The sequence below is a fragment of the Oncorhynchus tshawytscha genome, linkage group LG07, assembly GCF_018296145.1.
Source record: "Oncorhynchus tshawytscha isolate Ot180627B linkage group LG07, Otsh_v2.0, whole genome shotgun sequence".
Taxonomy (NCBI): Eukaryota; Metazoa; Chordata; class Actinopteri; order Salmoniformes; family Salmonidae; genus Oncorhynchus; species Oncorhynchus tshawytscha.
In genome coordinates this window covers 4,848,773-4,874,867 of record NC_056435.1, presented here as the reverse complement: position 1 = coordinate 4,874,867, position 26,095 = coordinate 4,848,773, and the positions used below count along the sequence as shown (strand labels likewise).

General features: G+C 46.3%; 1 protein-coding gene across 1 annotated transcript; it reads right to left on the bottom strand.

The window, feature by feature from the left end:
- Window positions 1-1,067: 1,067 nt before the first annotated feature.
- Window positions 1,068-25,883, bottom strand: LOC112253701 (heparan-sulfate 6-O-sulfotransferase 3-B-like). The gene is made up of 2 exons (XM_024425657.2): window positions 24,752-25,883; window positions 1,068-2,745 (listed from the first exon to the last, which is right to left on the bottom strand). The coding sequence occupies exons 1-2, from the start codon at window positions 25,318-25,320 to the stop codon at window positions 1,974-1,976; spliced, it is 1,341 nt and encodes a 446-aa protein (XP_024281425.1). The 5' UTR covers window positions 25,321-25,883; the 3' UTR covers window positions 1,068-1,973.
- Window positions 25,884-26,095: the final 212 nt, after the last annotated feature.

Here is a 26,095-nt window from a genome sequence, read left to right as displayed (position 1 = left end):
AAGTAAGAACGCTTTCAAAAATAGACATGTTAATAGATTATATTTATCAATTAACAAAAATGCAAAGTGAGTGAACAGAAGAAAAATCTACATCAAATCAATATTTGGTGTGACCACCCTTTGCCTTCAAAACAGCATCAATTCCTCTAGGTACATTTGCACACAGTTTGAAGGAGCTCAGCAGGTAGTTGGCCCAAACATCTTGGAGAACTAACCACAGTTCTTCTGTGGATTTAGGCAGCATCAGGTGCTACTCTCTTCATGTAATCCCAGACAGACTCGATGATGTTGAGATCAGGGCTCTGTGGAGGCCATACCATCACTTCCATGAATCCTTGTTCTTCTTTACGTTGAAGATAGTTCTTAATGACTTTCACAGTAGGTTTGGGGTCGTTGTCATGCTGTAGAATACATTTGGGGCCAATCAGATGCCTCCCTGATGGTATTGCATGATAGATAAGTATCTGCATGTACTTCTCAGCATTGAGGAGAGCATTAATTCTGACCCAATCCCCAACTCCATTTGCAGAAATGCAGCCCCAAACCTCCACCATGCTTCACTGTTGCCTGCAGACACACATTCGTGAACCGCTCTCAGCACTTCGGTGAACAAACTGCCTTCTGCTACAGCCAAATATTTCACATTTTGACTCATCAGTCCAGAGCACCTGCTCCCATTTTTCTGTACCCCAGTTCCTGTGTTTTCGTGCATAGTTGAGTCGCTTGGCCTTGTTTCCACGTCGGAGGTATGGCTTTTATTTTAATTTTTAAAATGTAGCCTCTTTTTCTCCCCAATTTCGTGGTATCCAATTGTTAGTAGCTACTATCTTATCTCATCAACTCCCATACGGGCTCGACAAAGGTCGAAAGTCATGCGTCCTCCGATACACAACCCAACCAAGTCGCACTGCTTCTTAACACAGCGCGCATCCAACCAGGAAGCCAGCCGCACCAATGTGTCGGAGGAAACACTGTGTACCTGGCGACCTTGGTTAGCGTGCACTGCGCCCGGCCCGCCACAGGAGTCGCTGGTGCGCGATGAGACAAGGACAACCCTAACGGCCAAACCCTCCCTATCCGGACGACGCTAGGCCAATTGTGCGTCGCCCCACGGACCTCCCGGTCGCGGCCGGTTGCGACAGAGCTTGGGTGCGAACCCAGAGTCTCTGGTGGCACCCGGGAGGCCTGGAGGTATGGCTTTTTGGCCGCAAGTCTTCCAGGAAGGGCACTTCTGAGCATACATCTACGGACAGTAGATGGGTGTACCAGTGTCCCTCTGTTTTCTGCCAATTCTGATTGTGAAGGGAAGTAAGCATGATGTGTCTTTCATCTGCTGCAGTAAGTTTCCTTGGCCGACCACTGAATCTACGGTCCTCAACATTGTCCGTTTCTTTGTGCTTCTTCAAAAAACATCTGGAAACCCCTGTCTGCCTTGATATTTCTGCCTGGGAGAGACCTTGTTGATGCAGTATAACTACCTTGTGTCTTGTTGCTGGGCTCAGTCTTGCCATGGTGTATGACTTTTGACAGTAAACTGTCTTCAGCAACCTCACCGTGTTAGCTTACCTGCCTAAAACGTTTGCACAGTACTGCACCCTCCCTTTGCAACCCGAAGCGTACCACATTACATTTCAAGAATCCTGAGGCGCTCATTTTATTTACATACAGTCCCATGGAGATTCTGATAAAATCTTGTAGAATGTCCATTTGACACCCTAGAGTTGTTCAGCAACTTTGAAGAACAGACAAGCATTAGAAAATGAACACACAATAAACTCTGCATGAGAGGAGAAACAAAAGTTTACCACATCATAATACATAGTAATAATAAATAATAAATACATCCATCTGAAAGATTAAGACACCATTGGGCAGCCCAAGGCAGAGAGAGAGAGAGAGAGAGAGAGAGAGAGAGAGAGAGAGAGAAACTGACAGGAAGAGGAAGTACTAGTCCTTACATGGGTGTTACGGCCTCACCATCTCACCACCTGGCTGCTGTAGTCCTCTGTGGTGGCTACACCTCCCACCTCCTCCCCTTCCACCCCCTCTATCGCCCTCTCTTCCTCCTCCCTCCTGGCTTTGGAGATAGAGGCTGTGTGCTGGTGTAGCCGCTGCCTCTCCTCCTGCCTCTCCTGCCTCCTCCTCAGCCTCTGCTCCCGGTGCTGTGTCTGGCGGCTGTACTGGTACCTCCTGAGGAACAGCTCCTTGGCGTACTCGTACAGCTCCACGTCCAGGGCGTTGAGCCCCTCGATACGCCGCCGCAGAGCCCCCTCCCCCACCCCCACGCTGGCCGCCCGCGTGCTGTTGATCTGCGTGAAAGCCTGGATGAAGCGCAGGCCGAACGTCCGCTCAAACAGGTACTGCGTCTTGCGCTGGAACTCGGTCAGGCCGTAGAAGGCCATGTTGCGGAGGTTGTTCTTGGCACTGGCTAGTAGGACGCGGCCGCGCTCTCGTTCGGCGCCGGCGGTGAAGGTGGAGACGTTGTAGCAGCCCACCAGGCTGAGGTCGGCCAGCATGCGGACCTGCCGGTTGTTGGCCAGGTTGGAAGGGCAGTCCATGAAGTTGGTCAGCGTGACCCCGGTCCAGTCGTCGCCACTGTAGCAGGCGGGCAGTTCGTCCTGGGTGGGAGAGCGGCCGTCACACATGTGCAGGGCGGTCTTCCAGGTGGCGCCACGCTGCACGTGCTTCCACTCGCTCAGGTAGCGGGAGACAGGGTCCCTTAGCATGGTGATGTAGTAGAAGTTCCTGCAGCAGCAAAGACAGAAAGAGACATTAGTTTCAATACTTGCTTCCTTTCCATGTCTCCTTTCCTTGTCTCCTTTCCTCCGTGCTCTCCAATCCGTAATGACAGAACTGGGAAGTGGGAGAAGTGGGAGAGTTAGAGAGAGTGAGACTGGCACACGTCTTTCACTTTCCCTCCCTCTATCTAACACTCACTGATGAGCTAGGAAGTGGCAATGAGCTATAATTATTTGACCACGTGAGAGAGGAAAAAGGTAGAAATGGGGCGATGAAAAGAGTGAAGAAAATATGATATTTCTCACATTTAAAAATAGCCAGCACTAGAACTCTGATAACGCTCTCTCTAAACAGTGATCCTAATGAGCTGAGAGCACAGTGGGCTATCTCATTTTTAATACGGAATAAGAGATATTTCTCATCTTATTGCTAGGCCTCCCTAGCTCCTAAATATGCATGCCTTGGTACCTTCCTTTCACTACATAACAAATAGCTACATTTAAGAAGCCGTTTTCATTGCGCTCTACTGTACTTTTTCGGGAAGATGATCAATTTATCGAACATCCAATCCCTAGAGGATTTCTCATAAATCAAAAAAGGGAATATAGGCTAAAGATGAGCGTGTAGTCAGAGAGATCCCCTTCTATGTATATAGAATCACTTCTTCTAACACAGATCAACTCGCATTGCAGTATTTTCTACATTAGTTTTCTACATAGTCAAATAAAGCAAGGGAACCGTTTTGGGCACTGGGAAAAAAATAGTAGCACCCCCCTTGACAGGTAGTGACGGGAGTTTGAGAATTGAAAGCTGCAGCTACATGGAGTCAGACTGTGTCAAACATAGAGCGCTGCTTGTTTCCACTTTGAGATCCCTAACGGCGAGCTGCTAGAGGTTTATGAGGAGCGGGTAGGAAAAGAGTAGACTGTCAGAGGAGACGGAGCTTCACGAAGCATTCACTTCTACATTCTGAATCAGATGGGAACACTTGACGAAGAAGGAACAGACACTTTATAAGATAGATGTCATAGTCAACACTGAATTGCTTACATTTTGCCTGATCAGAAACTGAATTGCTTGAACAGGATTTTCTCAACGGTGAGCAATGGGGTTGAGTAGTCAGAGTCGGATGTTGTCTCTATTCTGATGAACAAATATAGATTTTTTACCAAACCTCTTGGGGGTAATTGAGAAAAGTGAAATGTCAGTCTGCACCACTGAAGTGGTAATAATGGCTCTGTGACTGTCATTTAAAGAACCATCTGACTGTTGACCTTTTGGTGTAGGGGACACACACACACCACCCTCAAAGGTAATTCGGAGATTATTTGTCAGGTGGCAGACTACCATCGACCAAGATTTTAATGTGTCAGCAGGAATAGATCCTAACAAAGTTTTCTCTCATGATACACACGTGCGAGCGTGCGCGCACACGCACACACAGAGACTCACACACATGCACACACACATGCAAACACACGCTCCAAGCCGTAATGGATATCCGACCACGGCACAGGCTGTAAATGTATTAAACTGGCAGCTTTGATACACTGAGAGTGTGGGGAGAGATGGACACACAAACCCAGAGCTGTACAGAGAGATGGACACACTCCCACAGCTGTACAGAGAGATGGACACACTCCCACAGCTGTACAGAGAGATGGACACACACACCCAGAGCTGTACAGAGAGATGGACACACACACCCAGAGCTGTACAGAGAGATGGACACACACTCCCAGAGCTGTACAGAGAGATGGACACACACCCCAGAGCTGTACAGAGATGGACACACACTCCCACAGCTGTACAGAGAGATGGACACACACACCCAGAGCTGTACAGAGAGATGGACACACACTCCCAGAGCTGTACAGAGAGATGGACACACTCCCACAGCTGTACAGAGAGATGGACACACTCCCAGAGCTGTACAGAGAGATGGACACACACTCCCAGAGCTGTACAGAGAGATGGACACACTCCCACAGCTGTACAGAGAGATGGACACACACACCCAGAGCTGTACAGAGAGATGGACACACACTCCCAGAGCTGTACAGAGAGATGGACACACTCCCACAGCTGTACAGAGAGATGGACACACACACCCAGAGCTGTACAGAGAGATGGACACACTCCCACAGCTGTACAGAGAGATGGACACACACACCCAGAGCTGAGCTGTACAGAGAGATGGGCACACTCCCACAGCTGTACAGAGAGATGGACACACACTCCCAGAGCTGTACAGAGAGATGGACACACTCCCACAGCTGTACAGAGAGATGGACACACTCCCACAGCTGTACAGAGAGATGGACACACACTCCCAGAGCTGTACAGAGAGATGGACACACTCCCACAGCTGTACAGAGAGATGGACACACACTCCCAGAGCTGTACAGAGAGATGGACACACACTCCCAGAGCTGTACAGAGAGATGGACACACACTCCCAGAGCTGTACAGAGAGATGGACACACTCCCACAGCTGTACAGAGAGATGGACACACACACCCAGAGCTGTACAGAGAGATGGACACACACTCCCAGAGCTGTACAGAGAGATGGACACACTCCCACAGCTGTACAGAGAGATGGACACACACTCCCAGAGCTGTACAGAGAGATGGACACACTCCCACAGCTGTACAGAGAGATGGACACACTCCCAGAGCTGTACAGAGAGATGGACACACACTCCCAGAGCTGTACAGAGAGATGGACACACACTCCCAGAGCTGTACAGAGAGATGGACACACACTCCCAGAGCTGTACAGAGAGATGGACACACACTGCCACAGCTGTACAGAGAGATGGACACACTCCCACAGCTGCTGCCTACACAGTGTTTCAGGGAAGAGGGCATTTTAGACCTCCAGTACCTACAGATGTAGGACCTTTATTTGATCACCCTTTTGTTGCTGAGCATTTTCCTTCACCGCAGGAATGATATGCATAAATTCACTGAAAACCCACAGTTCTATTAAGATATAAAAATATATATCTTAATAGAATATATTATATTATATTACTTTTCATGTTACTTTTCATGTTACTACATTTTGACCAGCTAATAGCCTAACCACTGTTCAAGTGACATTATTGACTAAATGTTCAAATCCTGTTGCTGCAGGATTATTTTGCTGTGACAATATTATTTATTTAACGAGGCAAGTCAGTTAAGAACAAATTCTTATTTACAATGACGGCCTAGGAACAGTGGGTTAACTGCCTTGTCAGGGACAGAGTTTTCACTTGTCAGCTCGGGGATTCAATCTAGGAACCTTTCGTTTACTGGCTCAGCGCTCTAACCATCAGGCTACCTGGTTAGAGGCCCAATTAAGATCCTACATCTGGGCCGCTAACCACAGGACAGGTCCATCAATACGTCTCCACACAATCCAGACATTCTAGCTCCATCCTCCTATTCTTCCATAGTGACCTATTTACATGAATGGGCGAATGTCAAAGGACTCTGATTACTTGTCTGTGTGTGTGTGTGTGTGTGTGTGTGTGTGTGTGTGTGTGTGTGTGTGTGTGTCTGTGTGTGTGTGTGTGTGTGTGTGTGTGTGTGTGTGTGTGTGTGTGTGTGTGTGTGTGTGTTTGTGTGCGTGTGTGTGTTCGAGCGACAGAGTGGTTGGGAAGGTCAGGGCATCAATCAACAGTTAATAGTGTCCATCATCAAACAATGGAGTGTTCAGCTTTATCTTACTGTGCGAAACAACAATGCACACGCACATTGTTTCAACATGCACACGTTTGGCATGTAATTGACCTGGGACAACATCATATTCTGTAACAGGATGGATGTTGACTTACAGACTGGCTACACTCCATGCATTTACATATATACTGAACCAAAATATAAATGCAACATGTAAAGTGTTGGTTCCATGTTTCATGAGCTGAAATAAAAGATCTCAGACATTTTCCATACGCACAAAAAGCTTATTTCTCTCACATTTTGTGCACAAATTTGTTTACATCCCGGTTAGTAAGCATTTATCCTTTGCCAAGATAATCCATCGACCTGACAGGTGTGGCATATCAATAAGCTGATTAAACAGCATGATCATTACACAGATGTACCTTGTGCTGGGGACAATAAAAGGCCACTCTAAAATGTGCAGTTTTGTCACACAACACAATGCCACAAATGTCTCAAGTTTTGCAGGAGTGTGCAATTGGCATGCTGACTGCAGGAATGTCCACCAGAGCTGTTGTCAGAGAATTGAATGTTAATTTCTCTACCATAAGCCACCTCCAATGTCGTTTTAGAGAATTTGGCAGTACATCCAACCAGCTTCACAACCGCAGACCACGGGTAACCACGCCAGCCCAGGACCTCCACATCCGGCTTCTTCACCTGTGGGATCATCTGAGACCAGCCACCCGGACAGCTGATAAAACAAAGCCCTTCTGATTGGCTGGGCCTGGCTCCCCAGTGGGTGGTCATGTGAAATCCACAGATTAGGGCCTAATTAATTTATTTCAATTGACTGATTTCCTTATATGAACTGTAAATTGTTGCATGTTGCATTTATATTTTTTGTTCATTATACTAGTTTCATTTCTACAGCACAGAAAGAACTCCAGTCACTTGAAGCTGACCAGAGCCTGAGGGCTTGTTTTACTGTGTTAGTGCCAGTCATCTATAAAATGGGATGAAATCTAAATAAAACAAGCTGTGAAACTGTACTCCAAACTATTTAACGCCAAATCGTAGATACTCTGTGTGCTTATACATATATTACGATCCCTTTAAATGACACTCAAACAATGCTTAGGGTCCATTATATTTTTCATCATTTCATAATTGATATCAATTATTTTTTTATCACAGAATATCTGGTGGGTTTATGTCAAATGGTTTTTATATTTTTGTATGTAAATGTACATAAAGTGTAATATCGGGATGCAAACTCAAAATGTAATCCATTTCAACTCTATAACTGACATGGTACATGTGTCTTCTATTTTCGAAGCCCATAACCATGTGTGTATAATTTAGTTTCAAAGAAGATTTGTCCAAGAAACACTCTGTGTGGGACCCTTGTTCAGCCCACTGCAGTAAAAGGTTAAATGCTGCAGGTAGATGGACAGATCTAGCTTACCATCCTCAAACCGGTACTTTAACCCTGACCTTAGATGACCGTCTACACTACAACTCCCTCCAACTCCCTCCCACTGTCAACAGCTGTAGCGGGTTGCTACTCCTCTAATGAATATGTGTGAATTCTACTGGGTTTCCATAATGGAATGACACAGCTCGGATTCTATTAGCGTGGCTGGAGGACTGATCCTGTCTGATGACTTCATTGAGAAACAAACTACTATTCGCACAGAGCTCAATCAGACAGGTGCAGGTAAATACACTTGGTTGATTGATTGATTGATTGATTGAAATGAGCCCAGCTCCTCTCTGTGTTGCTCTCAAAAAATCCCTGTGTAACTTCAATTCAAGTTGTGTTACAACAAGGAATATGAACATGTACTGTAAGAAGCCGAAATAACTTAATATTCATAACCACGAAGTCACTAATATTTATTGAGATAAAAGAGCAAACCAAGCAATATAGGGAAAGTAAGTAAATGAGCAACAACGTAATTCACTACTACATAATCATTTTCATTCAGAAGAACAACCCTCCTCATCTTCTGGTCAATGCAATGGTTGTGTCTAAAATGGCACCCTATTCCATGTAGTGCACTTATTTTGACAAAAGTAGTGAAGTGTTATAGGAAATAGGGTGCCATTTCAGATGCATCTGACCCAGTGGCAGAGAGGCCTCTATCCACCCTAATAAGATGAGTGCCTCTCAATCATTCATAACTGACCATTTCAACAGTGCATAGAAACACTCTGGACAAGCAATCAATACTGCCCTGCCACGACTCCCAGTGTCTGTCTGATGGATGGTTGAATAAAGATAATTGGTCAAATACTTTCTTTTTTTTAACTAAATGGGCTAAGTTGGCTTATGGCATTTAACACGGCTGGAGTTGTATCCACTGGCCTTCAGTAAGCTATACAGTGTCTGCTGACCTTTTAGACATAGTTCTCTGGTTTAGAAATGTCTGAGGGGAACAGAGGGTGTTATGGGTACTCGGACCCATGGTAGTCGGGAAGATACTTGGACACAAACTCATATAATAAAAATAATAAAACTCTAAGAAAACAGTATGCTGCTATAACAGACAAAGCACTCAATGACTAACTTAAATGAATGGACGGGACACTTAAAACAGGAGCAAGAGATGTTGAAACACCTTGTATTCCCATAGACCTAGAATTCTATTCTATGTCTATGTCCCTCTTATGGCCTGATCTGCAGTGCAGACAGCCTCTCATTGATTTCTCGGAGTGTGTGGGGCGAACTTGACGCTATTGCTGTCTCCCCCTTGCCTCCCCTCACCTTCCCCTCGCTTGCTTAGGCTTTAAAGGAACTCACGCCGTAGAGGAAATGTGGAACATGGGATCAATATTAGCCAAGACAATTCTCATTCATTACTATTAAGGACACACACTGGCTTGATGAGGTGGAATTGAGTCACCTCCTGGAAAATGGCTCAAATCAAATACAATTTTATTTGTCACATGCTTCATAAACAACAGGTGTAGACTGACAGTGAAATACTTACTTACGGGCCCTCCCCAACAAAGGAGAGATCATTTTTTAACAATAAAAAAGAACAACAAGAGGAATAAATACACAATGTTGATGCACAGGGGAAATTGAGGTAGATATGTACATATAGGTAGGGGTAAAGTGACTAGGCAACAGGATTGATAGTAGCAGCAGTGTATGTAATGAGTCAAAAGAGGTGGTTCAAAAAGGGACAATGTAGATAGTGCGGGTAGCTATTTGGGTAACTATTTAACGGTCTTATGGCTTGGGGTTAGAAGCTATTCAGGGTCCTGCTGGTCCTAGACTTCATGCACTGGTACTACTTGACGTGCGGTAGCAGAGAGAACAGTCTATGACTTGAGTCTTTGACAATGTTTAGGGCCTTTCTCTGGCACCACCTGGTATAGAGGTCCTGGATGGCAGGGAGCTCGGCCCAGTCTGCACTTCCCTCTGTAGTGCTTTGTGGTCTGATGCCAAGCAGTTGCCATACCAAGCGGTGATGCAGTTAGCCTGGAGCTAGCCTGGAGCTAGGCCCATCTCTGGGCTAGCCGAAGAAATCCATCAGATAATTCCCGGGCTTCAATACCTCTTTTGCCAATTAGCCTGGATCCTTTGCTGCCGACACGGAGACCCGCCGATCCATCTCGACTGGTCTACTGACGTAACCGTCCCAGGGGGTTTCTGTCCCGAAGCAAGCACCAGTTAGCCTGGAGCTAGCCTCAAGCTAGGCCCATCTCCCGACTTAGCCGAAGAAATCCATCAGATAATTCCTGAGCTTCACTCACTGGATCCTATGATCACTCGGCTACACATGCCTCTCCCTAATGTCAATATGCCTTGTCTATTGCTTTTTTGGTTAGTAATTTTAGTCTATTTCACTGTAGAGCCTCCAGCCCTGCTCAAAATGCCTTAGCTGGCCCTTATGTTCCACCCCCCACACATGCGGTGACCACACCTGGCTTAAATGGTGCCTCTAGAAACAAAACCTCTGTCATCGTCACTCAATGCCTAGGTTTACCTCACTGTACTCACATCCTACCATACCCTTGTCTGTACATTATGCCTTGAATCTATTCTTCCGCACCCAGAAACCTGATCCTTTTACTCTCTGTTCCGAACGTACTAGACGACCAGTTCTTTTAGCCTTAAGCGGTACTCTTATCCTGCTCCTCTGTTCCTAAGGTGATGTAGTGGTTAACACAGGCCCTGTAGCCCCCAGCATTACTCCCATTCCCCAGGCGCTCTCATTCGTTGACTTCTGTAACCGTAAAAGCATTGGTTTCATGCATGTTAACATTAGAAGCCTCCTCCCTAAGTTTGTTTAATTCACTGCTTTAACACACTCCGCCAAAAAGGAAGGCAACCAAAAATCCTGAAAATTCCATCCCTAACTATAACATTTTCCATCAAGATAGAACTGGCCTTCACTACATATCCGTCGCCAAACCCACTGGCTCCAGGTCATCTATAAGTCTTTGCTAGGTAAAACCCTACCTTATCTCAGCTCACTAGTCACCATAGCAACACCCACCCGTAGCACGCGCTCCAGCAGGTATACTGCACTGGACATCCCCAAAGCCAACACTTACTTTGGCCGCCTCTCCTTCCAGTTCTCTGCTGCCAATAACCAATAACGTTCCTGACGCAGTCCGCTCGACGGTCCTGGAGTGGGCCCACTCCTCCAGGCTTGCCTGCCACCTGGGCTCCCAGCGGACCCTGGCTTATTGTGCAACAATGCTTTTGGTGGCCTACCATGGTTCCTGACGTCTCCGCATTTGTCGCCGCTTGCATGGTCTGTGCACTGAATAAGACTCCTCGGCAAGCTCTAGCTGGTCTCCTCCAACCTCTGCCTGTCCCTCACCGTCCCTGGTTCCACTTCTCCCTAGACTTTGTCATGGGTCTCTCCCTGTCTGATGGCAACACCGCCATCCTGACCCTTGTGGATCGGTTTTCCAAAGCCGCATACTTCATTCCTCTCCCCAAGCTACCCTCTGCCAAGGAGACGGCCCAGCTCATGGTGCAGCATGTCAGCATGTCCGGATCCATAGACAGCACATTGACATGGTCTCCGACCTGGGTCCTCAATTCTCATCCCGGATCTGGAAGGCATTCTGCATCTTCATTGGGTCGTCGGCCAGCCTGTCCTCCGGGTTCCACCCCCAGTCCAAAGGCCAGTCGATGTTGGCCAACCAAGACCTAGAGACTACTCTGCGCTGCCTGGTCTCCGCCAACCCCACCACCTGGAGCCAGCAGCTTGTGTGGGTCGAATACGCCCACAACACCTTTCCCTGCTCTGCCATGGGTCTATCACCTTTTGAGAGTTCCCTGGGGTATCAGCCCGCTCTTCCCTGAGCAGGAAGAAGAGGTCGTCATACCTTCTGCCCAGATGTTTGTCCGCCGCTATCGTCGTACCTGGAGGAGAGCCCGGTCGGCCCTTCTCAAGACCACCTCCAGGTATCGACGACAAGCGGATTGCCACCGGACCCCGGCTCCTGTACCCTTCGCATACATCCCACCTTTCATGTGTCCAGAGTTAAACCAATGTCTCACAGCCCTTTGTCTCCTGTTTCCGCCACCTGGCACCCAGGTAGGACACCAGGTGGCGTCTCTAGAGGGGAGGGGGTTACTGTCACACCCTGATCTGTTTCACCTGTCTTTGTGCTTGTCTCTCCCTCCAGGTGTCGCCCATCTTCCCCATTATCCCCTTTGTATTTATACCTGTGTTCTTTGTTTGTCTGTTGCCAGTTTATTTTGTTTGTGAAACCTACCCGCATTTGTTCCCCTGCTCCTGCCTGTTTCTTGCTCCTGTTTTCTAATTCTTCCCGGGTTTTCACCATTCTGTCTGCCCTGACCCTGAGACTGTCTGCCGTTCTGTACCTTACACCACCTTACTGGATTATTGACCCCTGCCTGTCCTGACCCTGAGACTGCCTGCTCTTCTGGACCCTTTTTGGTATTGAGTGTCGTGATGGTATTGAGTATTGTGATACTAAGTCAGGTATTGAAGTCAAAATGCTGGTATCATGACAACACTGCAGCACGATATGGTTTCCACATAATATTTATTTGAAAACACACAAAACAACAACGAAAGAACAAAACAAACAACAAACCGTGACTACAGAGGTGCTACATGCACTAACTCAAAACAATATCCCATAAAATACAGGTGGGAAAAAATGATGGAGTCCCCCCCACAAAGGTGTGGACTCGGGCCCGCAAAACCTGAAACCAAATGGGGAGGGGGTGATTAGTGTCGGTGGCGGCTCTGGTGCGGGACGAAGAAACCGCTCATCCCGCGGATCCGCCAGCATCGGGGGCAGCTCTGGTGCGGGACGAAGAACCCGCTCAGCTCGTGGATCTGCCAGCATTGGTGGTGGCTCTGGTGTGGACCAAAGAACCCGCTCATCCCGTGGATCCAGCCATGGACCCGGGCTGAACACTGTGCCTGGACTGGACCTCGGTGTCAAGGAAGGCTCCTGCCATGGAGCGGGACTGGACACCAGATCTGGACTGGAAGTCAGTGCAGAGAAAGGCTCCGGCCATGGAGCTGGACCAGACGCCGTGCCTGGACTGAGCACCGGCGCAGGGGAAGGCTCCCGCCATGGAGCGGGACTGGACGCTGTGAATGGACTGAGCACCAACGCAGAAGAAGCCTCTGGCCTTGGAGCTGGACAGGACGCCATGCTTAGACTGGGCATCGGCGCAGGGGAAGGCTCCGGCCATGGAGCTGGAGGTTTCGGACCGTTGACCGTCGCAGGAAGGTTCCGGACTGTTGACCGTCTCAAGAGGTTCCAGACCGTGGACCGTCTCAGGAGGTTCCGGACTGTGGACCGTCGCTGGAGGTTCCGGACTGTGGACCGTAGTTGGAGGTTCCGGACTGTGGACCGTTGTTCGAGGTTCCGGACTGTGAAATGTCGCCGGAAGCTCTGGATTGTGAACCATCGCCTGAAGCTCTGGATTGGGGACCGTCGCCTGAAGCTCTGGACTGGGAAAGCCTGATGCGTAGGGCTGGCACAGGTGGCACTGGACTGGTGGCAGGCACCTCAGGGCGAGTGCGAGGAGCAGGCACAGGACGCACCGGACTGGGAAGGCGCACTGGAGGCCTAGTACGTGGAGCCGGCACAGATGGCGCCAGACTGGTGACACGCACTTTGGGCGAGTGCGAGGAGCAGGCACAGGACGTACCGGACTGGGAAGGCGCACTTGAGGGAGTGTGCGAGGAGCAGACACAGGACGTACCGGACTGGGGACACGCACTTCAGGGAGAGTGCGAGGAGGAGACACATGACATACCGGACTGGAGAGGTGCACTTGAGGCCAGAAGTGTGGAACCGGCACAGGTTGCACCAGGCTGCTAACCGGATCCTCTGGTCGGATATTGAGCAGAACACACTTGCACAACATCTCTCTCATCTCACTCTCTCTCAACTTTGTCATTGCCTCCCTGACAGTCTCTTGCTCTTCCCTCTGCTCAGCTGCAAGCTCCATGTGTCCCCCCCAAATAAAAACTTGGTGTTGTCCTTAGGCGTTCTGTAGCCGCGAACCCTTTCGTCGTCGCTGTCCTCCATAATCTCCTTCCGTCTGTCGCCAAGGAAGGGTTTCGCATCTCCCCATCACTTCTCCCCATGTCACTGCCTGGTAAGGCAACTGCTCCGCCCACAACCGTAAGGCTCTCCAGAGGGTAGTGAGGTCTGCACAACGCATCACCGGGGGCAAACTACCTGCCCTCCAGGACACCTACACCACCCGATGTCACAGGAAGGCCATAAAGATCATCAAGGACAACAACCACCTGAGCCACTGCCTGTTCACCCCGCTATCAATCCAGAAGGCGAGGTCAGTACAGGTGCATCAAAGTAGGGACCGAGAGACTGAAAAACAGCTTCTATCTCAAGGCCATCAGACTGTTAAACAGCCACCACTAACATTGAGTGGCTGCTGCCAACATACTGACTCAACTCCAGCCACTTTAATAATGGAAAAATGTATGTAAAAAAAAATATCATTAGCCACTTTAAACAATGCTACTTAATATAATGTTTACATACCCTACATTACTCATCTCATATGTATATACTGTACTCTATACCATCTACTGCATCTTGCCATCTTTATGTAATACATGTATCAACAGCCACTTTAAACAATGGCACTTTTATATGTTTACATACCCTACATTACTATGCCGTTCTGTACCATCACTCATTCATATATTTTTATGTACATATTCTTTATCCCTTTACACTTGTGTGTATAACGTAACTGTTGTGAAATTGTTAGGTTGGATTACTCGTTGGTTATTACTGCATTGTCGGAACTAGAAGCACAAGCATTTCGCTACACTTGCATTAACATCTGCTAACCATGTGTATGTGACAAATAACATTTTATTTTATTTGATCCCCAATTAGAGACACAATAGCCAGCTGCCTCTAATTGGGAACCATACTAAACACCAACATAGAAAAACTAAACTAGAACCCCACATAGAAAATAATAACTAGAATACCCCCCAGTCACCCCCTGACCTACTATACCATAGAATTACAAAGGCTCTCTATTGTCAGGGCGTGACACTAGTTCAGTGTTGCTTGTCTCAAAGCGAACATAGAAGACATTTAGCTCATCTGGTATGCTCACGTCACTGGGCAGTTGGTTTACATTTTTAATCCGTGATAGTTAAACTCAACCTGCCACATCCAACGAGCGTCAGAGCCGGCATAGTAGGATTCGATCTTAGTCCTGTATTGACGCTTCGCTTATTTGATAGCTTGTCGGAGATAGTAGCCAAATTGCTTATAAGCTTCCAGATTAGAGTCCTGCTCCTTGAAAGTGGCAGCTCTAGCCTTTAGCTCAGTGTGGATGTTGCATGTAATCCATGGGTTCTGGTTGGGATATGTACGTACGGTCACTGTGGGGACAATGTTGTTGATACACTTATCAATGAAGCCAGTGACCAATGTGATAAACTCCTCAATGTTATTAGATGAATCCCGGAACATATTCCAGTCTGTGCTAGCGGAACAGTCCTATAGCTTAGCATCCGCTTCATCGAACCACTTCCGTATTGAGCGCATCACTGGTACTTCATGTTTGAATTTTTGCTTGTAAGCAGGAATCAGGAGGATAGAGTTTTGGTCCGACTTGCCAAAGGGAGGGCGGGGGAGAGCCTTGTATGAGTTTAGGTGTGTGGAGTAAAGGTGACATTGAGTTTTGTTGCATTTAGTTGTACAGGTGATATACTGGTAAAAATGCAGTAAAACTAATTTCCGTTTCCCTGCATTAAAATCACCAGCCATGAGAAGCACCGCAGTATGTACTGTCTGTACATGTTCCTGTTTGCTTATGGCCCGATACAGCTCATTGAGTGCAGTCTTAGTGCCAGCATCAGATTGTGTTGGAAAATAGATATAGAAAAATATAGATGAAAACTCTTGGTAAATAGTATAGTCTGCAGATTATCATGAGGTATTCTAACTCAGGCAAACAAAAACTTGAGACTTCCTTAACATTAAAGATCATGCACCAGCTGTTGTTACCAAAGAGACATTTTGTCCTACCTGAGGCTGCCGACTGGTCTTGACGATGCATGGAAAAACCAGCGAGATGTACAGTGCATTCGGAATGAATTCAGACCCCTTGACTTTTTCCACATTTTGTTACGTTACAGCCTTATTCTAAAATGTATTAAATAGTTCCCCCACCCATTAATGTACACACAATACCCCATAATGACAAGTGTATAAAAAAAACGGAAATATGACATTTAAATATGTATTAGGAAAGGAAAGGGAAAGGGGGATGCCTAGCCAGTTGTACAACTGAATGTATTCAACTGAATGTGTCTTCCGCATTTAAGCACTGTGAATCAGAGAGGTGTGGACCCTTTACTCAGTACTTTGTTGAAGCACCTTTGACAGTGATTACAGCCTCGAGTCTTCTTGGGTATGACGCTACATGCTTGGCACACCTGTATCTGGGGAGATTCTTCCATTCTTCTCTGCAGATCCTCTCAAGCTCTGTCAGGTTGGATGGGGAGCGTTGCTGCACAGCTATTTTCAGGTCTCTCCAGAGATGTTCGATTGGGTTCAAGTCCGGGCTCTGGCTGGGCCACTCAAGGACATTCAGAGACTTGTCCCAACTAGTCTCCCAGTCCCTGCCACTGAAAACAATCCCCACAGCATGATGCTGCCACCACCATGCTTCACCGAAGGGATGGTACCAGGTTTCCTCCAGATGTGACACTTGGCACTCAGGCCAAAGAGTTCAATCTTGGTGTCATCAGTCCAGAGAATCTTGTTTATCGTGGTCTGAGAGTCCTTTAGATGCCTTTTGTCAAACACCAAGCGGGCTGTTCTGTGCCTTTTACTGAGGAATGGCGTCCGCTTGGCCACTCAACCATAAAGGCCTGTAATATTTTATGGAGAAACATAGAATATTACAGTTCTTCAGTTTGTTCTCTAGTGATTGTATGTTCGCCAACAGAACAGAGGGTAGAGGCGGTTTATTTGCTCAGCAGCATGACCTTTTCAGGATGGCGGCTCTTCTGCCTTTCCTGGGCTGACGCTTCCTCTTTCCGAGTCCCGGGGATTAGTGCCTGGTCTGGAGTAAGCGGCACGTCCAGAGCTGTTGAATCATTGAAGTAGAAATTGTCATCCAAATCGACGTTAGTGGTCGCTGTTCTGTCCGGAAGCTGTTTTCGTTCATAGGAAATTATGGCGAACACGTTATGTACAAAGAAGTTACGATCAGCGTAACAATACACTCAAAAAGCTCAATACACTCAAATTGGTCCGGGGCCCATAAAATGGCTGCTATCCACTGCAGCACCATCTCTTACTCTTCTGCTGTGTTGACTGTTTTAAGTCTGTGCACGAAGTCCCCCCCCATAGGAAGTTTGGCCAAACTGAGACTACTGTCTGTGATTCCAATCCAATGAGGTGAATAAGTCCATCAGACATTTCAATAAATCACGGTTGTCTGACCTGGTACTTGTGTACTAGCGTTCCTACCCTACCCTTACTTCCGCCATATTGTGTGATACTGGTAGATAAGGTTTGAAAGTTGTGGATGTTTCTACTTCACACTGAGGCTAGGGTGTTGATGATTCTTGGGGAGTGTACCACACAACCAGTGCAAATCCAATTCAAGGGTGTCACTAACACCACACTGAAGCAACATTCACCCACATAGGCTACACGAGGCGTACCATTTTCTATCATACTCTTCCATCTTCACAAAAACCCAATCGGTTGTCCTATTCCCAAACGTAACACCCTCAAACACTCTCCGACACCCCTTTCTGGTGTGTGAATTAGCTACCCTGCAGGAGACACAGAGGGTGTGAGTTTGTGACCTCCTGCTCCCCGGCCCCCCTGCAGGAGGTGGAATTTCCTGCTGGGAATGGAGGTTGTGTCCTTGAACCGTGCAGTGTTGTGTTTGTATCAAGCACGTTGTGATTGGTAGAGGCAGCAGGCCAACGGTGCTAGACAAGAAATAGAAAGATAGTGAGAGATGCAATTTAAAAATATTTAAAAAATTTAACTAGGCAAATCAGTTAAGAAAACAATGCTTATTTACAATGACAGCCTTGTCCCAGCCAACGCTGGGCCAATTGTGCACCTCCCTAAGGGACTCCCAGTCATGGCTAGATATGATGCAGCCTGGATTTGAACCAGGGACTGCTGTGATGTCTCTAGCACTGAGATGCAGTGCCTTAGACCACTGCGCCACTCAGGAACCCAAAATACAGACATATCAGAGCTAACCACTAACTAAATGATCACTAACTGGCAAATTAAACATTCACCATAAACCATAAACCATTAACCAACCACTGGCAATGTTACTATACTTAGTGGCAGATTCATTCAATACTTACTGTAGGGGCCTGAAAGATTGTCAAAACAGGGAACTGAACATAACAAATCACATCGCCTAAACATTTCTTTCCGAATATTAGAATGTCATTATGGGAGTTATATTAGTGTGGGAAACGATCAGATGGGAGTTGGATCATCAGTGTGCCCATTGAGCCAGAGCCACGTGGAGCTGTGTGACTACTGCCAACAGCCAGACTGTGGGAGATATCCTACCCAGTCTGGTCTAGAGATCTACTTAATGAATCCTCACAGAGAGAGAGAGAGAGAGAGAGAGAGAGAGAGAGAGAGAGAGAGATAGAGAGAGAGACACACAACGACAAAACAAAGAGCTGGAGCTCTGCATTATAAACCCTCGCTGCACCACATGGCCTCAGAAAAATACAAACAGAGGGTGAGAGGGAGAAGTGACAAAAAAGAGGCAGGGAATGATATGGTAAGATAAAAAGAGCATAGATACTACATATACAAAGCCCCTTCTTAGAGACTGCAGGGAGGACAACTCCACAGGAGTTGAAAGAAGAGCTGTCTGTAGAGTAAGCTCAGATCCTAGAAATAGATTGAAACTAATTCCAGTTCTATGGGTCAGACTGACCTCTTGTCCATTCACACTCTCAGCACTGTTCCCGGCCCATACAGCCAAGTGTGGGAGGGCCAGACCCATTCACTCTAGTGTGTGATTGATTTTGTTAAATGACTGATTGCTGCTCAAGCCAGTTCCAGGATATTAAGGTGTTGTTGGGGTAATTAACTTGTAATGACTAGCGCTCAGAGATCATCATGGTCAGGTAAAAAAAAAAATGGAACTAGCCCCAATTATGACAACTGAGCTCACTAAGTCCTCACTGAGAACGTTTGATACAGAGCATCAAGTAACGTCAGAGCTCACACTGGGCAGAATGGGACTGTTACTGTATCTCTCTCAGTGGGTGAGTCCCAAATGTCATCCTATTCCCTAAAGGTCACTAGTTTTAACCAGAGCACTATGGGCCCTGTTCAAAAGTGGTGCACTACATAAGGAATAGAGATACATTTGGGACAGAACCACTGTTTCTCTTCCTGGATGTATATGACTGTCACCATGTATTAGGGACCAATCAGATCACTTCTGCACTCTCTCCTGTTCGACGGCGTCTGTTCGACGGCGTGTATAGTCTCTCTCCGCAGATGAAGAGTGAATGCTGATGCAACACTCATTTAAAGCAGGGAAAGATGCTACGCGCTAGCCAAGAATGAACAGCTGTGTGTGAAATATTTTTTTGATTTAGAGATGCTGTGATTACTTAACACCACTTGTTTGGCTGATCCTGTTGGATTAAATAGAGTCGTGCATATTAATTGAGCAATTAGTTGATGTGACTGAACAGATCACTTCCTCTACTGGAGTTCTCTGCCAGTTGTTACATGAGGTGATAATAGAATACCTTCCTACAGTGCTCGCACGTGCACACACACACAGGCACATACCCACACACGCCCACGTGCCAACACACACACACACACACACACACACACAGTACAACGTGCAGTCCATTACAAGACCACGGGAGAATAGGCAGAGAAGGAATGTCACTCGATACGGCACAGATCCATTTCAGATTGAGTAGACAAAAAGAGAGAGGGGGGCTAACTGTGGTTCTCTGATGGTCTCAGATCTGGGATGCTATTTCGGGAGCTACAGGAAAGCCCTAGGGATACTGGTGTAGAGACAGTGGAATAAAATGAGAGATTTACTGGGTAGATCTTGGGTTGAGAGAGAGAGAGAGAGAGGGGAGTGAGAGAAGGAGGGCGAGGGCGAGGGTGAGAGGGCGGGGGAGAGGGGGGGAGACACCAAAGAATAATGGACTCTCCAGTGAATTACTTGGACCACAATGTATTTCAGCCTTCACTTTCCCCCCAGCACAGAGCAGCACATATTTCTCAATTGACAGAAACCTGCTTTTGTTGCAAAGATTTGGACATTTCCTAAAGATAAACTATACAAGTCAGGAGCACAGCAGCCTGTCAGGATTGTAGTTAGCATGTCACCTTTATCTTTAGCACAGTTATCAGAAAGACCATGTACTGCTTATGGAACTACATACAGTAATACATGGAACCACAGCAATGGCCTACAGACACAGATGGCCAAACAGGTAATGATGCAATCACATGTCACTCATGAGCATGTCCTGATTGTTTCTCACAAAATAACTTGGCATGGCGACATGAAAACAGTCAAGTTATGTCTCTATTTCAAATGACCTTATATTAGAGAAATTCAGAGTCAAACAAAAGTATTTTGAAATTCTTTGACACAGCCAATGGCATGCTACTACTCTAATACTCAAACCTGGAGTGTTAGTATTTACAGTAGCTTTGAGGTATTAGACATGAATTGATCTTGACATGTTAATCTTAGCAGTTGTTTTCTTCTAAATAAGTCACTTCCAATCCTCTGGGTTGTCTTGGGTGAGCTACACGCAGCATTCGCCTCACACACACACACACACAGACACACAAACACACACACACACACACACAGCTGTTACTGTAATACCACTCACACAGATTCTCTGTCGTGAATCCTGTGCACTCAAAACACTTCTCGATAAGACAGAAAAAGAGAGGGGAAAGGCACAAGTAGAAAGAGGCTTGTATCCGGGGCTTTAGTGACGTGCTATATGCACGTGAAGAGCGACAAGTTTGTGTATAAATCGGGATCTGCTCCTTAATCTGCCTCCAGATGATAAAACAATGTAATCTCTAATCTCCTGTAAAGGAGTGTGGAGATTACTACTATCCTCTGAATGCCTCTGCAGAATACATGATATTACGTTACAATGGAACATGTTACGTTCTGATTAGGGACTGATACATTTTTGGAATATGATCCAAACCAACGACACATTCGTTTTTTTGAGAGACTTCCCAGGCAATTGCTGGGAGAAGGTGTTGCTGACACAAGACTTTATTAAGGCATATGATCAATTGACCAACCTCTATGGGAAATAATAACTGAATGGACCTTTGGTCTAGTTCAGGGTTTCCCAAACTCGGCCCTGGGGCCCCCCCTGGGTGCAGGTTTTGGTTTTTGCTCCAGCACTACACAGCTGATTCAAATAACCAACTCTTCATCAAGCTTTGACTATTTGAATCAGCTGTGTCGTGCTAGAGCAAAACCCCAAACGTACACCCCTGGGAGGCCCCAGGACTGAGTTTGGGAAGCCCTGGTCCAGTTAATTCCAGGTCTATAGAAACTACACAGAGGGAACACACTAATGACAGAATTACCTTATACCAACTTGGCTAATTAAGGTCGGAAATCATACCTCTCTCTCTCTCCTGCCTTCTGTGAAGAAGAAAAGGGTAAATGAGTGTCAGAACCGGGATGCTGTGTCTAATGATGAGTGAAGAGCATGCTCCGAGCTCTGTGTGCATGTGTGTGTGCGTGCTTGTGTGCGTGTGGTTGATCTACACAGTGTCTGGAACACACACACACCTCGGAGTGTGAGACATCTGCTGTACACGAATACACCTGGGCTACACCTCCACTGATAATCACCTTCTGATCATATATTATCCGTTTTATTTCATTTTATTGACATGTTCTTATTCATTTTCGTCCTATCTGATGTGACTTCCTTGTAATATGTGTGTGTGAAATGGGTTGTGACAGTCATGTGAAATTCACTGTAAATACAGTTAGAAATTCGATTTACCCTCTGAACTGACTGTGAGAGGAGCTTACATAAAACAGCCTTCTCTTCAGATGGGAATCTTCAGCTGAGGGATTTTACGGATGAGAAATTGACTTAAGTGCAGGACAAGATTAATGTCAGAAATTTGCCACCAGATGGGTTTTTTCTCATTTTCTCATGGTGTGCTTTGGGTCCCAGTGCCAGTGAAACATGGAGGAGGAAGACAACGCTGAATCATCAGTGTACTGGATTTTGTGCACAAAACCCATATTATTAGACTACTAGACTGCTGTGGGTCCTGGGTAGGATGTTTTATCTCTCCTCCTATAAAACAAAGCAAAATGTTAATAATATATTTCTCTATTCTAGTAGTGGTGTCTCTTTGTGGAAGAAACACATTAGCCATTGTTCACAGGCTCTGAGTAAAAGCCGTGTCCGTCAACCTCAGGGTTTGACTTTCATTTTCAATGAATTGAAGAAAAAAAAACTGTCAAAGATAATGGTCAGTTTTCCAGTTCATAGCCGGTGATTCAATGCCATTTGAATTTGATTGTTCTGAGATGGAATTGACCCCAGAACAGGTAATTATGTTATCTTTCTACTTGGGTGAGACAGTGAGGTTTGCCTCTCTCTCTCTCTCTCTCTCTCTCTCTCTCTCTCTCTCTCTCTCTCTCTCTCTCTCTCTCTCTCTTTCCATTGCAGCTGACCATGCAAGAGCAGAAGTGACAAATGAGGCAGGTTCTAAGGTTGGAGCAGTGTGTTGCTGCTGTGAGGAGCACGCCATGCTGGACTCTGTGGCACGGTGCTCTTACTAGTAATTGGCAGTAACCTCACATGACTCACTGATGGGGTTGGTCAAGTGAAGGTAAATTATGTGGAAAGTAGGACGGAAGTCAAGAAGGGAGGGAGGGAGGGAGGGAGGGAGGGAGGGAGGGAGGGAGGGAGGGAGGGAGGGAGGGAGGGAGGGAGGGAGGGAGGGAGGGAGGGAGGGAGGGAGGGATTTTAGCATTAGTGCAGAGCCTAATCCTGATCATGTTGGTTAGGAACAGGAGATACATCCACATTCACCCACGGTGGGCATTCCAATGAAAGTAGTCTGATGTGACAGGATCTGCTGGGATGGATGTGACCTTTCATGCGTTAGCCTGACTGAAGCGTCCCATGCTCTGGAGTTGCATGGGGACTGCCTGGAAATGCCAACGCTGTCAGAGCTCTGGCACCAGCCCTGACACAGCCTCGACCAGGGGAGACCAGATGATGGGGTGTCTGTGAGTTGACCCGAGGGCAACAATAGACAGATGGCAGCTTTGGCTCCACTAAAGACCAACATGTCCACATAGATGCTCCATACTAGCCTATAGGCACGGAGACTCTCAGAGTGACAACCTCTCAATTTCCAATGTCGAGGCCCAGTGCAGTTAAAAACATGTTTTTCATGTGTTTTATATATTTCCCCACTATGAGTTTGAAATAATACTGTAAAATTGTGAAAATGATGATAGTGCCCTTTATAGTAAGAGCTGTTTGAAAAGGCCCCCTGAAATTTCAGTCTGTTTTGGTGGGATGGAATTTTGGCTTGCCTGGCTTGCCTAGACCAATAAGAAAGAAAGTTCCAAACCTCTCTGCCAATAACAGCTGGTTTTCAGTTTCCCCCTCCCCACTCAGATGACACCCAGACAGTCTTAGCAAATATATTTGTTGAGAAATTGCTCTTTGCTGACAAGCTATTTTTGTTTATATATTACCATTTATATTTTTTCTCAAATGAAGGTAATTAATTGCTACCCAGAAATGAGTTGATATTGAGATTAAAATGACTGCATTGGAACTTTAACAAACCAGTGCCATGGTTCTGGTCTGACCGTTTGATCCGTTTCATTTCCATGCTTATTCTTCCTATACAAGCAGATCATATTTCTGGAATACTTACCTGCGTTGTACCAGATTTACTGTTTCAGGTTTTACTATCTCAGTCTATATGGTCTTTTATAACACCCTCATAATCATTGATTATCTTTGAACTCTTGATACCAATAAAAACCATGAGGATGATCTACAGTACTCTACTTGTATTATCCCCATGGTTACAGTACATCCTAAATCTACAGTAAGAAGTATGGGATCAGGACCAACAAGAGGACAAATGCACCAACAAAAATACAAGAAGATTAAATGATTGTAATGTCAAGCAGAACCCAAAAAGTAAAAAGGGAACAAGTTTTTTCCACCAAATGTTTTAACTAGAAGTATTTCAGCCTTTCTACCCCAGAATGGAATAACCCTGACATAGATGCAGTTTATAAGGTGTTTATAATGTGTTTATAGCCATGTATAAAGGCGTCATGTACAGTAAGTAGCCCTCTGTGAGGTTAACTATTGCCTGTTAAAGCCTTCAGAAAAGTGCAAATTCATTTTCAACGGGAACATGAGTGCAGGGGGGGGGGGGAATTTTTCACATCTTTAGTCAAGCTCCTTGCCTTCTATGCTTTTAATCAAGTTTTTAGCTCTATTCAAAAGAGAGGCTAATCATAGTATTTTAATACAAACCATAACGATTTTAATCAGTGTTTATGCTGAGTTGGAACAAAAGCCTGCCCACTGCAGCCCCTGAGAGTCAGGGTTTTCCACCCGTTGCATGCTATTGTTCCTGTTATAGAAATGTAGTATAGGCTACATTATTCTTTCAAACCTATCTGATCACTGAATTGAATTCTGTCAATGTACACTTGCACCTCACACTGTTTCGTCTGGCCACAAACAGTTTAGGGTCTACTGATTAGGTACAGGAGCAAGAATCAAATTGAGACCCCTTACCGTCCGTTCCTCTGAGCATCCTTCTTGCTTTTCTTGTTCATCACTGCAGGCACGCAGTTAGTGAGCTCGGTCCAGTCCGCATGGAGACCACAACTCCAGCCAGTAGAGAACCTGGAGAAAAGCCAGGACTCCGCTTTGCCCGGGCGGTGGCAGGTACATTTCTTCTGTCCGGGCATACAATCACAGGGCTGTTCGAGGTGAATGTTTCGGACAAGGTGTCGTCCGAAAGTAGTCCCACCGGTTTTCTGGATGTGGAGGAACACTATAACGTCATCTCCTTTGATGTTAAAATCCACGTGTCGCTCAAGGTCTCGGTCAGTAAAATTAAATTTAGACAGAATTTTCGAAGAACCCTCCTCGTCCAGCCCATCTTGGTACGCGTAAATATCGTCCCCCGAGTGATATTGGCGGAACATTCCACTCAACTTGTCCCCAGTTAGAAAGCGACAAGAGTTACTGCCGGCTGAACAAATGTACTGATAGCCTATCATCAAGAAGACCACGGCCAGTATCGGAATCAAAATTAGTTTGTTGGATTTATCCTCCATTGTGCGTGGTGAAATAGTCATGCCATTGATATAAGCGATAACATAAAGTCTCCAGCCAAACCAAATGCTCTAACTCCTCGTGCAACCTGCTTCATCGTAGCCTAGATGGTCACAGTTGTCAAACTTGATGTCTCCTTTGGAGCGATGCACATCTCTCTAGACAGGCAGCCTATTTATTTCCAGCAGCAAAATGTAATAATAAACTGTTCCCAACGCTGTGCCAATGTATCGTCTTCTATTGTCAGAAGCAAGGGAGACATTTGTGAAATTGGAAAAGGAGACATAGACTACCCCGGATAGGCTATCTCACGAGCGCGCAGCTGATTCAGCATCTTCTTCTTCGACAACGGCTCTGTCCGGAGGCGGCGACTGCAAGCTCGCATAAATGCATCACGCTGTCATTAGTAGCATAACCACCAGGCGCACACGCACTACCCATGCATCTCTCTATAGCCTAACCAGTCCACTGTTCATTTGAAACCTTTGCGTCACCGCGACAATGTTTTTAAATAATAATTGTGTGTGGCTTAAGGCCGGCTCTTCAAGTCAGCATCTCAACAACAATTGTTCTTCTGTGCGCAGGGCAATAAATTGAAAACGGAGGATAGAGAACCCTCTGCATATGAACCAATTATTTATTATCACTTGCTGCAAAATCAACCAATCCATGAACATAGCCTACGTGAAATACCCATTGGCCACCATACCAATGTTCGCAGTAAAACATGACTTTTTAAGCCAATCCAAACAGGGGATACTTGATTATGCCTACAGACCTACACCCGCCATCCCCACT